General features: G+C 30.3%; 2 protein-coding genes across 2 annotated transcripts in view; both read right to left on the bottom strand.

The window, feature by feature from the left end:
• Positions 1 to 20,245, bottom strand: part of LOC139527738 (synergin gamma-like) — a gene marked incomplete in the record, with an annotated part of 53,688 nt that overhangs the window by 28,668 nt on the left and 4,775 nt on the right.
• Positions 1,465 to 11,444, bottom strand: LOC139527735 (glutamic acid-rich protein-like). Its single transcript, XM_071323376.1, has 10 exons — positions 11,222 to 11,444; positions 9,912 to 10,407; positions 9,303 to 9,530; positions 8,524 to 8,574; positions 7,849 to 7,947; positions 7,430 to 7,531; positions 6,420 to 6,818; positions 5,789 to 5,858; positions 5,415 to 5,457; positions 1,465 to 4,991 (listed from the first exon to the last, which is right to left on the bottom strand). The coding sequence occupies exons 2-10, from the start codon at positions 10,262 to 10,264 to the stop codon at positions 4,690 to 4,692; spliced, it is 1,647 nt and encodes a 548-aa protein (XP_071179477.1). The 5' UTR covers positions 10,265 to 10,407; positions 11,222 to 11,444; the 3' UTR covers positions 1,465 to 4,689.

The following is a 20,245-nucleotide window of genomic DNA, read 5'->3' as shown; positions in this document are numbered from 1 at the left end:
CAAACTCTGCAATTAATTATAGAATAATCTAATTGAAAATCATTAGGCGTTCAGGAAATGTTGTCAATGTAAAATTAGTAATATCTAAGAATAATTACAAGAGTCAAGATAGACAAAAGATGCATGGGATACACTAAAGACCTGAACCGTCCCAAATCAATCCGACCCACTTCGATCCGGCCCTACGTCAATCATGTCAATCCAGCCCTATGTTGATCCGGCCCAATAAAATAATGAATAATTCCAAATTACAACAAATTATGTATTGTGAGTGTTAAAATTATTCCATACCTTCATTGTTCATGACCTTTGTTTGTTTATTTAACAATTGTCTGATTATTATGAACTAAGGTAATGCCACTAGTAATTATATATATAATCACTTAATTCAATAAAAATCTTTATTTATGAAATTTACGTAACTATAAAAAGTTCTTTAGAGTTTTATCTTTTGTTTGATGTTATGGTTATACATGTATTACATATAAAAAAGAAGATGTGGTATGATTGCCAATGAGACAACTATCCACAAAAGACCAAAATGACACAGACATTAACAACTATAGGTCACCGTACGGCCTTCAACAATGAGCAAAGCCCATACCGCATAGTCAGCTATAAAAGGCCCTGATAAGACAATGTAAAACAATTCAAACGAGAAAACTATGCCAATGAGACAACTATCCACAAAAGACCAAAACGACATGTAATTTATTGTGCCGTTGTTTGTGTAACTATTCGTTAATACAGTCAACTGAAAACAATGCTGATTAATATATTGATAACTGTTGATTGTACTTAATTTTTTTATATTTGTACTTTATTATAATTATTCCCAATAATCTTGAAAACTGATAATGAAAGCGTAATCAACATAGTTGTTTTATACTCATCCAATGAAAATATTCGTCAAAGACCAACTTTTTTTTACGGTTCAGCTTTTACATTATTATATACATCTTCCTTTTTATTCCTTATAAATATAATTTTTATTGGGGCCGGATCTACTTTAAATATCAGTCAGAGCTCAGACACATACAAGTCTAAACATGTTTCGACTTCTGCAAGTCAATTTAAGTAAATCACAAGAGTTATCTCTCTTTTTTCATATATCGCAATTAGACTTCAACAAGTCGATTTATGTCAAATCTCAATCAATACATAAAATGACTTTTGCAAGTCAATTTTTGTACAGCTGGTAATGTACATATTTTACTTATTATTCAGTAGGGATTATGTCCCCTAATTACAAGAATGGACCTGAAGAAGTCAAATTTAGTCTATGACTAGTACAAGTCTTTTTTTGGAAAAAAGCTGCTTCAGGTGAAAAGATTATAATGAGTGGACAAAGCATTAATGAATATAACCTCATCTCAAAATATTTCATAAAATGAAAGAATGTTTGTGTCTCTGCAAAGTACTATATTTTATAGTTATGGTTATTAGGCAATAATAACAAAAGAATTAACTTTTAACTTTTTATTTTTAACCAAGTGGTTTAAAAACCAAAAATGTATTATTACAGCACCATTGTAAAACATGTATGTACATATCAAAAACAAAGTATAAACATTTTCAACACAATTAACTCTAAAATATGATATAAAAAACATGGGAACTTCTGTTTAAATGTTTAAACCCATGAACTTCATATATTTTTTTAACTTCTAATCAACTAGTTCAATTAAAAATAATATCATTTCTGCACCATTGTATAACATACATACAAAAACATAGATTAAAACATTGTTATCAAAACATGATACTCTAAAAATAAATCAGAAAGAGGTTCCTTTTAAAAATTGCACATCATTTTATTGAGACATGTGATACAGGGACTATGAGTGATATGTTAACAGCTAAGCAGTCAACACATTATAATACTTAAAATGTATTTCTCCATTCTCACTGGGAACAAACTTTTATACAGCAGGTATAGATGAAAATCAATCTGAATAAGTAGAACTCCTCACACACATGACTATTTGTACAACCATAGAAATTTAATGAAACAAGAATGTGTCCATAGCACATTGATTCCCCAAAAGGTACTTTCATTTTTCATGTACTGTGGGCGGTGAAATTGGAATAATCTCTATTTGGCATCAAGACTACATAGATTATATTGGGAACATGTGTACGAAGTTTAAAGTTGATTGGACTTCAATTTTATGAAAAACTATGCAACTGAAGTGAGACAGGAAAATGACCAGAAGAATGAATGAACAAACCAACAGAGCAGAAAACAAAATGCCCCTCTACTATAGTAGGGGTGTATGTTTGGCATAAAAGTAATATATACAAAACATACTCCCTCTCCCTCTTAAAAATATAACAGCAAATAAGATCTATTACAGGTTGGGTTTTGGAATTGATGCAAGTTTGTTTATTCCCAATTCACCCATTTTTTTTTTTAAAAGAAGACATCAAACAGCTAATAAAGTAGGGCCAAAATAGTTCTTAACAGAAATGAGATCAAGCAATCAGCAGGCAATATCACATCTTATCATACAAACTACAGGTTTATCATGTACATATAACAATAACAACAACTTAAAACAATTATATGTTAACTTGGCACACTGTACAACAAAAGATCAAATAAATCTTGATAAAGAATCAGAACAATTATGCATTATACTAGTCTAAACATATTTTAACAAGTTATAGTAACCTTGTTAAGGTAGCACTACAGACAAATTTTAGTGATTTTATTTAACACATTACTTTTCCGAATCAGAAGGATGATTAATATAAATTTATTTTTATGTTTCAATAAAATCAAAAGAAAAACAAAGGAAAAAGTGGGATTCCTTGGCATTGTCCAGAAATATTAAGACTTGTTTTAATAGGTCTATTTGTCATGTTTGTGTTTCATTAACTGGATGAAAACACTTGATTGAATAAGGTTTTTTATATTTTCTACTCTTTTCATGTCTTTCGTTCTAATTTTTGGAATATATGTAGAAAACTCAATTTTCACTTATTTCTTATTAATAATGGATTTTCAAAGTTAAAATAAAATCTTGACTTTTTTTATTTTGAGTGCAACAGACTGACCACATTTGACCTGTTTAAATAACTTGATGAAAACAAATTATATTACAATGCAGTAATCTAACACTGCTAAAATAAACTACATAACATGCATAAAATAAAAACTTTCATAATATTTATATACATTTTCAAAAGAAAACTGAAACCAGGAAGAACCAGTATTTTAAATGACATACATAATCAAACAGCTAAATGACAAATATGATACATGAAATACATGAAACAGTTGAGCAAGGTTTTGGATCAGAAACTACAAAATAAAATAGACATCAACAAAGACAAAATCATAATATCATGAATACAAGTACTGACAAATGACAAAAACCTGAGTATAAAAATATGTTAACAAAAAAATTCAGTCAAATTGTGTCAAAGTAATTTAAAAAAGTCTTAGACAAAACATCAAATCTTAATTCTGTTTAATAAAGGCATTATTTAAAAAATATCTAAAATAAAACAAAGAACCAGTATGTAGCTTTGTAGTCCTGTGATATGCATTACGGATTATTCCAATTATATTAGCACTAAATGTTATATTCAATGTTAAAAAGCACTAAAGTGTTGTTCTGAAGGTGAAGCACTAACATAAAATATTTAATCAGCACTACAATGAAATTTCCAGGTTTTAAGCATAAACATGATGAAGAGAAAGGTTTGACATTGGAAAACTGTGTTCATTGTTGCAATACTTGAACAACAACAGCATGAACATATACATTAAAGTACATTTCTGAATAAAAGTTTAACATTTGACTTGTGTTGACATTGAACCTTGTAACACCTGAACAACAACAGCATGAACATATACATTAAAGTACATTTCTGAATAAAAGTTTAACATTTGACTTGTGTTGACATTGAACCTTGTAACACCTGAACAACAACAGCATGAACATATACATTAAAGTACATTTCTGAATAAAAGTTTAACATTTGACTTGTGTTGACATTGAACCTTGTAACACCTGAACAACAACAGCATGAACATATACATTAAAGTACATTTCTGAATAAAAGTTTAACATTTGACTTGTGTTGACATTGAACCTTGTAACACCTGAACAACAACAGCATGAACATATACATTAAAGTACATTTCTGAATAAAAGTTTAACATTTGACTTGTGTTGACATTGAACCTTGTAACACCTGAACAACAACAGCATGAACATATACATTAAAGTACATTTCTGAATAAAAGTTTAACATTTGACTTGTGTTGACATTGAACCTTGTAACACCTGAACAACAACAGCATGAACATATACATTAAAGTACATTTCTGAATAAAAGTTGTAATATTTGACTTGTGTTGAAATTTCAAGGCTTATGGAGGTCAGATCATGCTAATCACTACCAGCTATAGTTCATTCTTTCATACACTATTGATTATTTATGTTATTTTGAATAGACAGAAAAAATATTACATTTTTTTCTAAAAGTTAATTATATTAAATCATTGTTTGAGATCAGAATTTTGTTGTGCTTATAAAAAATTTAAAGTTAATATTTCACTAGTATACACTTGATAACATATTGAGAAAGGGATAATTTTTTACATAATAAGTAAATCTTTATGCATAAGTACGTCCATAAGCCTTCAAAATTCTTAGTCAGTAACATGTAGGGACATCAATCAATAAAAAATTTTTGGCAAAAAGAAAGAAATTTTTCCTGAATTTCTTTATATTGTTTGATATGCCAAATCCGGCCATATGAGTCTTTTGTAGTTAATTCTACGTTTGTATCGAATATAAATTCTCGTCTCACACAAGATGTGTCCTCCTTTGATGGCCATTTGTAGTCATTTCCTGTTGAAATTTTTTTTAGAAAGTTTATCTTGAAGGTGTCATTCAACTTTTCTGTAACAAGGCCAGCGAACCATTCGCTCTCATAGGCCACAGCCACATAGTGCCCAATTTTGATATCATCTTCTGAAAAGTAATTGAATAATTATAAATATATGTTGACTATGCTAACCCTAAAAGGCTAGAAAAAATGACTATTTTTTTACCAAAATAAAATAATTCACAGTATACAAATGTCTGGTCCTCCTACTACCACAAACAAACTATATGTAATTAAATTCAGAATATGATAAACAAAATTTTAGTATCTTCTACACTTTCAAAGACTTTTGATGATTAAAAGTATGATGTATATCTCTTTTTTACGACACTGGTGTGCATCAAGAAAACTTAATCAAATTAATGGATAGAACATTTACCATTTTGTAGTATAAGTTCAAATTTTGTGTCATTATACAAGTACTATTGTATAATTAATATGATATTATAATGATTTACATTGTTTTGGTTCAGCATGTCTGTTGTTGGTTATTGTCTAGTTTTCCTTACCTTTACTCATGTCAAATTCTAAAATTCCTTCCTCAGTATTCATCTAAAAAAGAAAGCAAAACAATAAAAGTCAATTTTTCCTTTCTTGGAAGGATAAAATAAAATTATGTAATTGACATACATAGTGTGTTCATTTTTCAGTCAAAGTCCTTTTTTGGAACACCATAGAGGTTTCATGATTAAATGATACATTAAATATCAAATCCATATCTTCAAACATGAAGAAAAGAAGTGTGAAAAACTGATCTGTTGGATTGACAGATGGACAGAGTGCAAACCCAAAGTCCCCTTCAACTTCTTCGCCATAGGAGTAGAAAAAAGTTTAATCTGTTGATATAAGCATTATACAACGAAACTTTTAGTAGATTTATTACCTTCAGCTGCAAAAGATCCTGAACAATGGGATTTCCCAATTCTTCTGTAAGTGTAGCAGCATATGAAAAGCTAAAAAAATAAAATAAAGTTAAACAAATTTCTCAAGTTTATTGGTGAGACAAATAAGTGGTTTTTGTTTTATCACTTCTTGAAAATTGAGAATGTGATGTAAAAATATATTCGACATTGTACTTGTAATAGTGTTGTTTAAGTTGTCTGTATATTTCTTATCCTTACTGTTAGGTTCAATTTTGGTTGTAATGTCATTCATAATTATATTTTCTGTTTGTTTGGCCTACAATATGACAATCTGCTAATATAATTGTGTGCTACTAGACTTTTGTCAACTAAAAGATTTGGCTAGGTTTAATCCACCATTATGAGCAAAGAAATGTCTGTACAAAATAAAGAATATGTCAGTTGCTTTCCATACATTGATGTGTTTAATCATTCTATTTTGTTTCATTTGAATAATGCAGACTTTCCAATTAAAACTTTTCTTTGAGTTCATTATTTTTGCTTATTGAATATCGTTTTCACCTAATTGTTCAAATATAAAATATGTTCACGTTACTTAAAGATTTATCTCATTGTTTATTAATATATATTTTCTTCATATTTGTCACAAACCTGTCATCAGGTAGAACTTCTTCGTAATGTGTTTCTTCTTCTTCTTGCACAATAGCATTCTCTTCAGTAACATCTTTTTCTACTTCCTCTTGGTCTTTTTCTTTCTCCTCCTTCTCTTTCTCTTGGTCTTTTTCTTTCTCCTCCTTCTCTTTCTCTTGATCTTTTTCTTTCTCAACCATCTCTTGATCTTTTGCTTTCTCCTCCTTCTCTTTCTCTTGATGTTTTTCTTTCTCTACCATCTCTTGATCTTTTGCTTTCTTATCCTTCTCTTTCTCTTGATCTTTTTCATTCTCAACCATCTCTTGATCTTTTGCTTTCTCCTCCTTCTCTTTCTCTTGATGTTTTTCTTTCTCTACCATCTCTTGATCTTTTGCTTTCTTATCCTTTTGTCTGTTAACTCTGACAAGAGAAAACAGTTACATTCAAAACTTGTGACCAATATTAAAGAACATCATGTTAACTTTCAAATTCGACATGTTAAAGACCATGAAGACAAAAAAGATCTATTACAGAAGTCGAAAATAGTTGTTGCAGTTCCACTGAAACTAGTTATAAGATTTAGATGCATGACCTTTTCATAAATATGTTTGGGTCTTGAAGTTAACCAATTTTGATAACTTATCGACTTTGTAGGAGTGGCTATTTGCAACCTTTTAATTAGTTCCCGAGAAAAATGGTACGAAAATTTTCAACTTAACTATTATGAGTAAAATCATACAAGTGTTTGGTAAACAGGAAGTTGTCTTGTAAAGAATCTGAAAATACATCAAACGGTAAAGCAGACTTATATGAGCCCTGAAACCAAATTTCAGAAATCCATGTATTGTAGTTCTTGAGAAAAATGTGACAAAAATATTCATCATGTTCATGGGAAGAAAGGACTGACGGAACGACAAATAGATGGATAGACAGAGGTAAAAGAGTTTACAACCCCCCCCTTTTTTTTTTTTTAAAGCAGGTGTATATTACACATATATCTCATGAAACTGAAGCCAAATACTGCTACATACTTGTTTATAACAGGACTATGGTCACTGTCATGACTGCTTATAGTGGTCTTATCATTGTCACTTTCACTACTCATGCTACTCTCAGTACTGCTACTTTGGATGCTGTAAAAAATAAGAAATTGTACAATTTTGGTCATTTAAAATGAATTGATGAAAACATAATACAACTTTATAAACCATTCAAGTGAAATGTCTTAAGGATGTTTAAAGTTAAGGTTTTGTAATTATTTGCCAGATGTTTGGACTCTAGTGTATTACTGATTTCAAACTTGTATGAATTTCAAATCTTCCATTTTTTTTTAATTTCCACTAAATACATCTTTAATTCATAGGTGACAAAAGTTACCATGTTTTTTTTTTTAGACGAGTTTCAGTGTAAGAATGTATAATATAAATTTAAGAAGATATTATGTGCTTACTAAGTGCCCTTCTTTCTACCACCTCGTCCCTTTCCTCCTCTTCCATTACCTCTTCCGATTTTACCCCTTCTGACTTGTGGCCTGCCACGAGAAGCACCCCTGTAAATAAATTTAATGTATATGAAATTTCTAAATTATGATAATTTTTGGCAACAGAACAATGCAGAAATTAAATAGTGGCAGGTTCAAGTAATGTTTTGTTTTCAATTTTTCAAACTCATGAAACATTCAAGTTTTGAGTTGTGTCTTAAAGTTTCTGAAAAGAATTTTTACACAAGAATTGTTGAACCTTATATTAGATATCATACTGTCTCTTGACAATATCAACAATTTATTTGTTATTTAATTTACTTTTTTGTTTGTTTGACAACTTAATGACATTATAATGTATTTGAAGATTTGACTTCAAATAAATTATCACAGATATCTTTTGTTTCAAAACGTTTTACAATATCCTGATATTCATTACATGACGTCATCTGCTTTTAGATAATTTGATAATATTATATGATAAACATGATAAAAGTAATATACTTTTAGTAGACCAACTATGAATGCACATTGACTCTTTCACTTTTTTGCTTATCTTTTTCTTTTCTAATTGCCTTCCTTATAATGTAGATTGCGTAATTGTTGTATAAATGTAATGTTTCTAGTGATATAGAGATATGTTACCTGGTTGGTAGCGTCCTGGAAGGGATACATACAGCTTTAGTGGTTGGTTTCCTACAAAGTAAAATCTTAATTTAATTCAGACCCCAACATTCATGTACTTATTACATTAGGGCTTTTCCAGAGAAAAATGTATTTGGGGTGGGGGATTGGCAGGCAGTTTTTGTCAGAACCCGCCACCCAGACAATTGTAACTGAGAATTATAATGTGAAAAGTTACTGTGATACCCATCACCATGTATTATTAATATATAAGGTTAAAGTCTGAGTCAGCATTTTCTGTCATTTTTTAAAATTCAACATCTTGAAATGTGAAAAGGAACTATATATCCTATCAATAATTTCAGCTTATTTTATTATGTACAACTTATCAATTTAAAATCCATAGATATTTCTACATTTAGTCCTTATTTTAAAGGTAAAGAATAGAATTGAGAATGGAAATGGGGAATGTGTCAAAGAGACAACAACCCGACCAAATAAAAAAACAACAGCAGAAGGTCACCAACAGGTCTTCAATGTAGCGAGAAATTCCCGCACCCGGAGGCGTCTTTCAGCTGGCACTTATTGGCACATTAATTAAATGTATGTCGAATTTTTCAGCACAAGTCAGGATAAGGTATAGTTTTGACATGAAACATGTGAAATGACTGCTACATCATTCAAGCCTAATACAAAGCAGCCATAAATACTCAAAATTAACTTGAGTTTAACATAGAAAGCAAAGGGGCTCTGAATTAATGGTTTTACACCTAAAGAGATGTTTTTATGAGAGTTTTTACCTCTGTTTAAAAGATTCTTCGTACAGCCTTTTCCTGGCTGTTTTTCTTTGCTGTGCTAAATGCTGTTCATCATGTTCATGCTGTTGTGGTTCAATCTGTTGTGTCTGTTGTGGTTCAATCTGTTGTGTCTGTTGTGGTTCAATCTGTTGTGTCTGTTGTTGTTCAATCTGTTGTGGTGGTTCAATCTGTTGTGGTTGATGGGGGGATGGTGATTCATGGAGGACTTGTCTGGAAAAATATAAATCACATTCATGCCAATAAAACAAACTCTTATCAGAACATTTGATACTGCAATGTATTCAACAAACTTCGTAAAAGTATTCTTTTGGCATGTTTGGTGGAGTAAAATATAATTATTTATTATCTCATCACTTGGCATCTGATGTCATATCTTAACATGTAAACAAATCTTATACTCTGAACTTACTGGGCTTAATAATAAGTAACTATCATATTTTAACATGTAGAAAAATCTTATACTCTGATCTTACTGGGCTTAATAATAAGTTACTATATTTGATCACAAATAAATAGAAATAATATCTGCTAAGCAGATTTGTTTTCAGTTTGAGTGGACTTTAGTTCTATAACTCTCTGAATGATACTTACACATTGACATCCGGAGAATTAATGGCAATTTGGAGGTTCTCCAGTTGGCTTTTTTGTTGCTCAGCCAGTGTCCTGCCGCTCCCTACACCAAAACTGAAGTTGTCCTTTCCTGGTGTAAGGAGCTCTATTACAGCATCTTTCTGGACCACTGGCATTGCTGGCTTCTTCCTCCTCTTGCCATATGGTACCTCATCAGTCAATGGCAATCCCTCCATGAATCTGCTTTTCAATTCCCCATATCCATACGATTGTATAATTTTTGACCCTTTCTTCCTGATTAAAAATAAAGTATCCAAAGGTTCATAGGTTTGTTCCCTTTCCAGTTTTACCGCCAGTTGTTTTAGCTTATTCATTACCCTACTTTTTGATTTCTTTAATGCTTTTATTCTGCAGTTCCTCTCCTCCTCTAAATTTATGTAAGTTTTGAAAGTTCCTGGTTTGAGTTTTCTATGTACAGTTCCTGTGTCATTATAATTAGTGCTGTTGTCCTCTGTAGCTACAAGAAGATATACAAGTATCAATATGTATTAGAAGCTGTGTATTAACTTCAAAATATATTTTAGTTTTAGAAGGGCAATTAAATTTGCTATAATTTTCAAAGATCACAATGAATATTCTTTTTCTTTTTTATTATGACATTACATTTATTACATGTATAAGTTTACAAATCAATACCCTTGGTTCTGCAGGTAGGCATGGTAAGTGATTTTTTTTCACATTTTATTTAACAAAGTTGGCATGTACTTTCTATGATGAATCTTAATTCATCATTTTATGTATTTCAAGTATTTGGTTGGGTAACTTATGGAGAAACATTGCCTGTCTTGGTTTTCCAATGGCTTTATCAGTTTGTCTCTGGCTTATGAGTTAGAAATTTGATTTCTATGTCAACTTTTTTGGCATAATGATAAGAAATACACTATATTTCACTGAAATTTAGCCATAAAAAGCTGTAAAAAATGTTCCTTTGTCATAACAGTTAACATGGTTTAGAAATTCAAAACATGCATGATAAATTAATCAAGATTCTCATTTTAAGCTTACATGCATATCATGTATCATGCATATGCTCGAACAACATGCACCTATGAAAGAAATTTGTTTTGCATGCACACACATATAAAAAAAGGTTTCTCATCCAACACCCTTGTTTGTTTGAATGTTGTCTTAACTTTAGACTGATAATACATGTATCTTATTCAAACACTGTTGGGGGTTTAATTTTAAGACTTTATATCAAATAGTTTTTAAGTCATGATGATTTGGCCAAATTTGCTACATGTTTTTTTTTCTTCATGTTCTACAAATACCTTGCTCTCAATTTAATACGGCATTTTCTCTGCAGATATGCTCGTGTCTCTAAATTGAGTTTGCACCTCCTCTCCATTATACAAAAAAGCACACATATCATGAACACAATCACAAACATGCACAATATGTCCATGCTGATGAGGTCAATTTCTAAAACAAAGAAAAATCATATTTTAATCAACACACATGTTATAATGGCATGTCCAACACAGAAAATATAGTTAAGTACAATGTTTTTTAGTACTGTTTTTGGCCTAATACCCCCCCCCCCCCCTTTTAAACACTATTTTTTTTCATAAATTGCACATTTAACCTGTCATTTTCAAAATAGATTTTTTTTTACTTTAGATTTCTGTAGCTTCAAGTTTAAGGAAAAAAAAATTGAAAAGATTGAAATTCATGTGATTTTTCATTAGCCACAGTACTAGTTTAAATGCAGACACTCTTGACTTGGGAGTTTCAATGTTGTGAAACACTCCATTCTAGAAAATGCAATGTTTCAATGTTCTGAAACACTCCATTCTAGAAAATGCAATGCGTGGGGTGGTTATTGGGTCAAATACAGTACATGTTTATATTTATAAGGAAAAGTTAAGCATATGTTAAGTAGATATGATATATATTTTATTTTTTTTTAAAACCAGGCGGTGATCGTGAACTCTGTTCATTATATGCATGATCATGATCATGATGGTCAATAGGAGTATTATTCAATATGGAAATTCAACCAGTTATTAGTTAGAAATAGAACATGCATAAGTACCATCAGTACAATGTATTCAAGCATTAAAATACATGCACAAGAATTTTACAATAGGGTCATGCTTTATAAAGTCAAAGGTACCTATTCAGCAAGTAATGTGGCAAGATCCATACTATGGGTTTCTTGGGCATCCATTACAACCTTGAGCTCATTTAAGAAATGTACCAGCTTTGCTTTCCTTTTTGTTTTAACTTCCTGCTGATACAATTCCTTATGATAATCTAACTGAAATTTATCTTCAATCTGGTCTAAAAGTTTTTCAATTTCGTGCTGCAGTTGTTTAATTGTCATGCTATTGGTGCTTTGAAACTTCTGTTTTTCAGATGGGGTGACTGCAACTGGGTGACGAAAACTGCAATGCTCAGGTAGAACTGGAAGGCCTAAAAATTCAGTTTTTAAAAGATGAATCCTCTTTGTCAGGGCTAATTTAGAAAAATCTGTAAGTTCTTCATCAAGGGCTATTCCAGAAATTGACACATGATCCCCTTTTTTCCCTAAATAGTCACTTCTCCTTAAAAGCATTCTGTAAACAACAATAGCATCATCAATACCAAGTGATCGTGCCTTGCCCATATCTTGCTTTTCAGACTTGATCTGGAACAGTTTTAAACAATGCTCTTTTATCATTTCTAAAATCTTGTTGTTGCGACAAACTGTGAGCCAGATTTTGTCAGAAGGCACACCTTTTGGGATCCAGGACTTCAGTTGTTTGTTTTTTTCTTCGAGAATGAAGTCGAAGTCTTCTCCTAAGGAAGGGTTTCCACTTGTTGTTATTGATGAGTATTTGTCACTAAGAGATCTTACATCATCAGGCATCATACGATCTTGAATGGAATCATACAACTCTATCATTTGGTACTTTGGATGATTTCTACCATGAAAGATTTCCTTGGTCATGTATTTGGCACTTTTTAAAAGATCAGCATTATTTCTTCGGGTTGCCATTCTGAAATTGATTATTCCTTGTGAATATTTGCAAACTTGGTCCACCATGTATGTAAAATTTGGATAGGATGATGAAGTATAATTTTCAGAACTGTATTTTAAAAATCCTTTTGCATCAGGTTTTTTGTTTGTGAGCATACTGTGTCTAACATAAGGCAAAACCAACTCTTGAAGAGTTCCCAAATGAAATATTAGTAAGAGGCGCCAGCTTTTGTGGTGATCTTTACAAGACTTAGCAAAATTTTTAGCTGAATCAGACTCAAATCCCATAGTTTGACAAAGGTTTTCCAAGACTGGTATCCAATTCAGTTCAAAAAATCCTTTTATTAAATTCATCTCATAATGGCCCGAACCTATTCTTACATACAACCAATCGAATTCAAAAACAAAGCGTCTTTGAACAGTGGGATGGATTTCTGTGGTATGGTTGGAGTAGTTGTCCATTGACAAAAATGATTTTCCACATCCTTCAATGGCACATACAACAGCTTCTTCTTTCAGTTTTTTTATTATCATGTATGGAAGACCATCACAACATACAAAGGTCCAATGGCGTTTTGTTCCACCATACTTAATTATACCATTTTCTTCACCAATTTTTTTCAGCACTCTGGCCACTGTAGCAATACTGTTTGGATTGCAAAAAACTGGGTCACTCAGTACGACTTCATGTTTTCCATCATGATATGAGGTGATATGACTGAACTGTGTCATTTCACTGTGCACCTGTGTCATATTTGATTCTTCGGCATCATCATTTTCAAAAATTATCTTAGGATGCTCTGGTTTATCAACAGAAAAGGGAGCATTGCTATTTTTCTTCTTCTTTTCTTTAGCAATCTTCAAACCCTCTCGTTCACGGCAATTTGAACATACAAATTTTCTTTTTAAATTTAAAGTTCCACACAGATCACATTTAATGTAGGTTTCATCTTGTACTTCTCTTTTAACAAGATCATCAATGACATCTTCATAGTTTCCATTCTTTAATGTTTGTTCTTTCAAAACAGTATCTATTGCATCATCTAGAAAGTGGTACAGTTGTTCATTGTGGTCTATTTCCATTTTGCAGAATCTTTCACTGCCCTGGTCAATCATCTCACAAATGACATTTTTGAGTTTTCTATTTTGGTGAGTCTTGTTTTTGTCTTTTCTTCCAAGATTTGATTCTATGTCAAACTTTAACGTCTTTTCAGGTTTGAACTCTGCCTTTGTCTGTAAAGTTTCTTCAGCTGGTAGTGCCATAAAAGCTTTATTGGTAATAATTGATATCGCAATTTTGTTACGTGGTTTTATTGACCATGTTTTTCCGATAACTTGCTCGTTATCAAATACATTCATCAGGTCAGATGATGGAAGTGGTTGTGCCTCACTACTTTGATCTTTAATCCAAGATGTAACTGTCTTGTAATGTCCAGCTGGGGTTACATTGCCAATCATATCAACAAGCAACCTGCTTCCTGTCAGTGAATATGCTGTAAGATTTAGCAGAAAAGATACAGGGGAAATCAAGGTTCTGTTACAAAGGGTGTATATTTGCTCCATTGCACGTGAAACTAATAAGGTCTCAGTCGGCTTATTTTCTACCAATTGGAGATTGGTACCAAGTCCAGCTAGCCCCAATAAATATCCTACCAGAGGTCCATATCTGTTCTTTGTCCACTTATACACATCAAAATTTGCCATTGCTTCAGTATCTTTGTACAGCATTGAAAAGGAACTAGAATCCTTTGAAATGGGGCAGCGTTGTTTGTTTCCAATGGAATTACATAGAAGAGTTTCTTCATCTGGTGATAAAATGTCAAGCATTTTATTAAAATACATGCATTTCTGGTTTGAGTTCAGCTTGGCCATAACATGTTTGGTATGCTGTAACAAGCCCTCAAGAAGAGAATATTCATTTTGACTATTTACACTGGAATGACTAGTTGAAGGATTTGTTTTATCATCTGGATTTGAAGTAACACTTGAATTAACAAAGCTAATGTCTTCATCATTCTGGAATTCATTTCTTCTTTTTCTTTTTTTGGGTCTTCCACGAGGTGAACTAGATGGCAAACATATTTCACAATTTATACTATGAGGTGGATAAAATTGTTTTGGGGTAAGTGATTTCAGGTCTAATGAAGTATTTAGACTCTCTCCATTTGTTTCCCTATATCTATACAAGTTTCTTGAATGAGGACTACACAAAAAAGGTGGATACAAGTCATCTGTTTCTAAAAATACATCTATTCCATATATGCTTAAAATTTCTGCAGCAAACCTCTGTTTCCCATATAGCTTAGTATCTCTTATAAATCCATTGCAAAGGCGACATAACGTTGATAACTTATCTTTATGTTCCTGATTATCAGACATATTGCTCAAAAGTATGATATATTATCATAAAAAACATGGTTGAATGACAAATATCAGCAGGAAGTCTAAACAAAGTCAATGAAAGTGCTGTGAATAACCAATTTACATGGTTAATACCAGTAATGTGTTGGTTTACCTGCAAATAAATAAGTTTTATGGCTTTTGGTCTTCCTTTATTGAAATGTTGAGGAAAAGTTGACAGGGACGGTGAGGGGCAACTTTTAGAACTCTCTTTTAAAAAATGCCAAAAACATTATATGAATAAAAAACTGCAAGCTTCATTAATTATTTTCAACATAATCATAAAGAATAACAATTTAATTTAACCTTGTTTCAAGCCGAGTACTAAACAAGAAATAAATTATTATCATAATTTGAAATCACCCCCTAATCTTTTATCACATCGGATTATTTAATTGGAAAATATGAGTTAAATAAATATCAAAAGAATAAATAGAAATGAAAGCATTTAGAATTGTCTCATATAAAATACATGTATTACACTTTATTTCAACCTCAATTAAATTCTGGATGAATGTTAGGATTCTCTGTCTCTTGGCTTATCATAAATCTACATCCCCCCTTTTTTTAACATCTGATTAAACTTGATTGGAAAAATTCAAATACATTTAAAAAGAAGAATAGGAATGAAATCTTTTTATATTGTCCAAGACATATTGTAAGATATAATGTCTTATATACAATGTTGTAATTCTAAATAATTTAACCTTGTTCCAAGCATAGTACTAAATGAAACATTTTCAGACTTATTCAAGTCCAAAACGACAAAATAGAACACTTAATTGATTGAAAGCTTTTGGAATTACCTCATGAAATAAATTATGTCTTTACTTATATAAAATAGTGCAATTCAATGAAACCTTGTTCCCAGCAGAGTACTAAACGAAATACATTTTCAGACTTATTCAAGTCCAAAAGGAGCATTATACACTGTATATGCAATGACGACAAAATAGAAGTTTTTTTAATTAACTCAGGAAATCTGACAAATTTTATACTCATATGCAACCTCCCTCTGAATTAAGATCTTTGTGAATAAATTCATTTTCAGATTATATATAAAATAAAATATATTAATGAAAATCAAATTCTGGATGAATGTTAGGATTCTCTGTTTCTTGGCTTATCATAAATCTACATCCCCCCTTTTTTTAACATCTGATTAAACTTGATTGGAAAAATTCAAATACATTTAAAAAGAAGAATAGGAATGAAATCTTTTTATATTGTCCAAGAGATATTGTAAGATATTATGTCTTATATACAATGTTGTAATTCTAAATAATTAAACCTTGTTCCAAGCATAGTACTAAATGAAACATTTTCAGACTTATTCAAGTCCAAAACGACAAAATAGAACACTTAATTGATTGAAAGCTTTTGGAATTACCTCATGAAATAAATTATGTCTTTACTTATATAAAATAGTGCAATTCAATGAAACCTTGTTCCCAGCAGAGTACTAAACGAAATACATTTTCAGACTTATTCAAGTCCAAAAGGAGCATTATACACTGTATATGCAATGACGACAAAATAGAAGTTTTTTTAATTAACTCAGGAAATCTGACAAATTTTATACTCATATGCAACCTCCCTCTGAATTAAGATCTTTGTGAATAAATTCATTTTCAGATTATATATAAAATAAAATATATTAATGAAAATCAAATTCTGGATGAATGTTAGGATTCTCTGTTTCTTGGCTTATCATAAATCTACATCCCCCCTTTTTTTAACATCTGATTAAAATTGATTGGAAAAATTCAAATACATTTAAAAAGAAGAATAGGAATGAAATCTTTTTATATTGTCCAAGAGATATTGTAAGATATTATGTCTTATATACAATGTTGTAATTCTAAATAATTAAACCTTGTTCCAAGCATAGTACTAAATGAAACATTTTCAGACTTATTCAAGTCCAAAACGACAAAATAGAACACTTAATTGATTGAAAGTTTTGGAATTACCTCATGAAATAAATTATGTCTTTACTTATATAAAATAGTGCAATTCAATGAAACCTTGTTCCCAGCAGAGTACTAAACGAAATACATTTTCAGACTTATTCAAGTCCAAAAGGAGCATTATACACTGTATATGCAATGACGACAAAATAGAAGTTTTTTGAATTAACTCAGGAAATCTGACAAATTTTATACTCATATGCAACCTCCCTCTGAATTAAGATCTTCGTGAATAAATTCATTTTCAGATTATATATAAAATCAAATATATTAATGAAAATCAAATTCTGGATGAATGTTAGGATTCTCTGTCTCTTGGCTTATCATAAATCTACATCCCCCCTTTTTTTAACATCTGATTAAACTTGATTGGAAAAATTCAAATACATTTAAAAAGAAGAATAGGAATGAAATCTTTTTATATTGTCCAAGACATATTGTAAGATATAATGTCTTATATACAATGTTGTAATTCTAAATAATTTAACCTTGTTCCAAGCATAGTACTAAATGAAACATTTTCAGACTTATTCAAGTCCAAAACGACAAAATAGAACACTTAATTGATTGAAAGCTTTTGGAATTACCTCATGAAATAAATTATGTCTTTACTTATATAAAATAGTGCAATTCAATGAAACCTTGTTCCCAGCAGAGTACTAAACGAAATACATTTTCAGACTTATTCAAGTCCAAAAGGAGCATTATACACTGTATATGCAATGACGACAAAATAGAAGTTTTTTTAATTAACTCAGGAAATCTGACAAATTTTATACTCATATGCAACCTCCCTCTGAATTAAGATCTTTGTGAATAAATTCATTTTCAGATTATATATAAAATAAAATATATTAATGAAAATCAAATTCTGGATGAATGTTAGGATTCTCTGTTTCTTGGCTTATCATAAATCTACATCCCCCCTTTTTTTAACATCTGATTAAACTTGATTGGAAAAATTCAAATACATTTAAAAAGAAGAATAGGAATGAAATCTTTTTATATTGTCCAAGAGATATTGTAAGATATTATGTCTTATATACAATGTTGTAATTCTAAATAATTAAACCTTGTTCCAAGCATAGTACTAAATGAAACATTTTCAGACTTATTCAAGTCCAAAACGACAAAATAGAACACTTAATTGATTGAAAGCTTTTGGAATTACCTCATGAAATAAATTATGTCTTTACTTATATAAAATAGTGCAATTCAATGAAACCTTGTTCCCAGCAGAGTACTAAACGAAATACATTTTCAGACTTATTCAAGTCCAAAAGGAGCATTATACACTGTATATGCAATGACGACAAAATAGAAGTTTTTTTAATTAACTCAGGAAATCTGACAAATTTTATACTCATATGCAACCTCCCTCTGAATTAAGATCTTTGTGAATAAATTCATTTTCAGATTATATATAAAATAAAATATATTAATGAAAATCAAATTCTGGATGAATGTTAGGATTCTCTGTTTCTTGGCTTATCATAAATCTACATCCCCCCTTTTTTTAACATCTGATTAAACTTGATTGGAAAAATTCAAATACATTTAAAAAGAAGAATAGGTATGAAATCTTTTAATATTGTCCAAGAGATATTGTAAGATATTATGTCTTATATAAAATATTGTAATTCAATGTAACCTTGTTCCAAGCAAAGTACTAAATTAAACATTTTCAGACTTATTCAAGTCATAAACGACAAAGTAGAACACATTAATTGATTGAAAGCTTTTGGAATTACCTCATGAAATAAATTATGTCTTTACTTATATAAAATTTTGCAATTCAATAAAACCTTGTTCCCAGCAGAGTACTAAATGAAATACATTTTCAGACTTATTCAAGTCCAAAAGGAGCATTATACACTGTATATGCAATGACGACAAAATAGAAGCTTTTTGAATTAACTCATTATACTCATATGCAACCTCCCTCTGAATTAAGATCTTCGTGAATAAATTCATTTTCAGATTATATATAAAATCAAAAATATTAATGAAAATTAAATTCTGGATGAATGTTAGGATTCTCTGTCTCTTGTCTTATCATAAATCTACACTCCCCTTTTTTTAACATCTGATTAAACTTGATTGGAAAAATTCAAATACATTTAAAAAGAAGAATAGGAATGAAATCTTTTAATATTGTCGGAGATATTGTAAGATATTATGTCTTATATACAATGTTGTAATTCTAAATAATTTAACCTTGTTCCAAGCATAGTACTAAATGAAACATTTTCAGACTTATTCAAGTCCAAAACGACAAAATAGAACACTTAATTGATTGAAAGCTTTTGGAATTACCTCATGAAATAAATTATGTCTTTACTTATATAAAATAGTGCAATTCAATGAAACCTTGTTCCCAGCAGAGTACAAAATGAAATACATTTTCAGACTTATTCAAGTCCAAAAGGAGCATTATACACTGTATATGCAATGACGACAAAATAGAAGTTTTTTGAATTAACTCAGGAAATCTGACAAATTTTATACTCATATGCAACCTCCCTCTGAATTAAGATTATATATAAAATCAAAAATATTAATGAAAATCAAATTCTGGATGAATGTTAGGATTCTCTGTTTCTTGGCTTATCATAAATTTACACCCCCCCCCTTTTTTTAACATCTGATTAATCTTGATTGGAAAAATTCAAATACATTTAAAAAGAAGAATAGGAATGAAATCTTTTAATATTGTCCAAGAGATATTGTAAGACATTATGTAACCTTGTTCCAATCACAGTAATAAAGGAAAAACATTTTCAGACTTATTCAGGTCCAAACTAAGATCCTAAATAAAACAAATTCAGGTTCAGTCGGACTTAAACATGTAGTATATATTCAGTTCCAAAAGGAGCATATATACATTGTATATGCAGACAAAAAAATAGAAAATTTGAATGAATGCTTTAATTTATATTCAAAGAAAAAATAGAAGTGAAAGC

Source organism: Mytilus edulis, chromosome 6 (assembly GCF_963676685.1).
Source record: "Mytilus edulis chromosome 6, xbMytEdul2.2, whole genome shotgun sequence".
In the NCBI taxonomy this organism is placed as follows: domain Eukaryota; kingdom Metazoa; phylum Mollusca; class Bivalvia; order Mytilida; family Mytilidae; genus Mytilus; species Mytilus edulis.
Note: the sequence above shows the minus strand (reverse complement) of the source record. Positions and strands in the feature narration are given on the sequence as shown.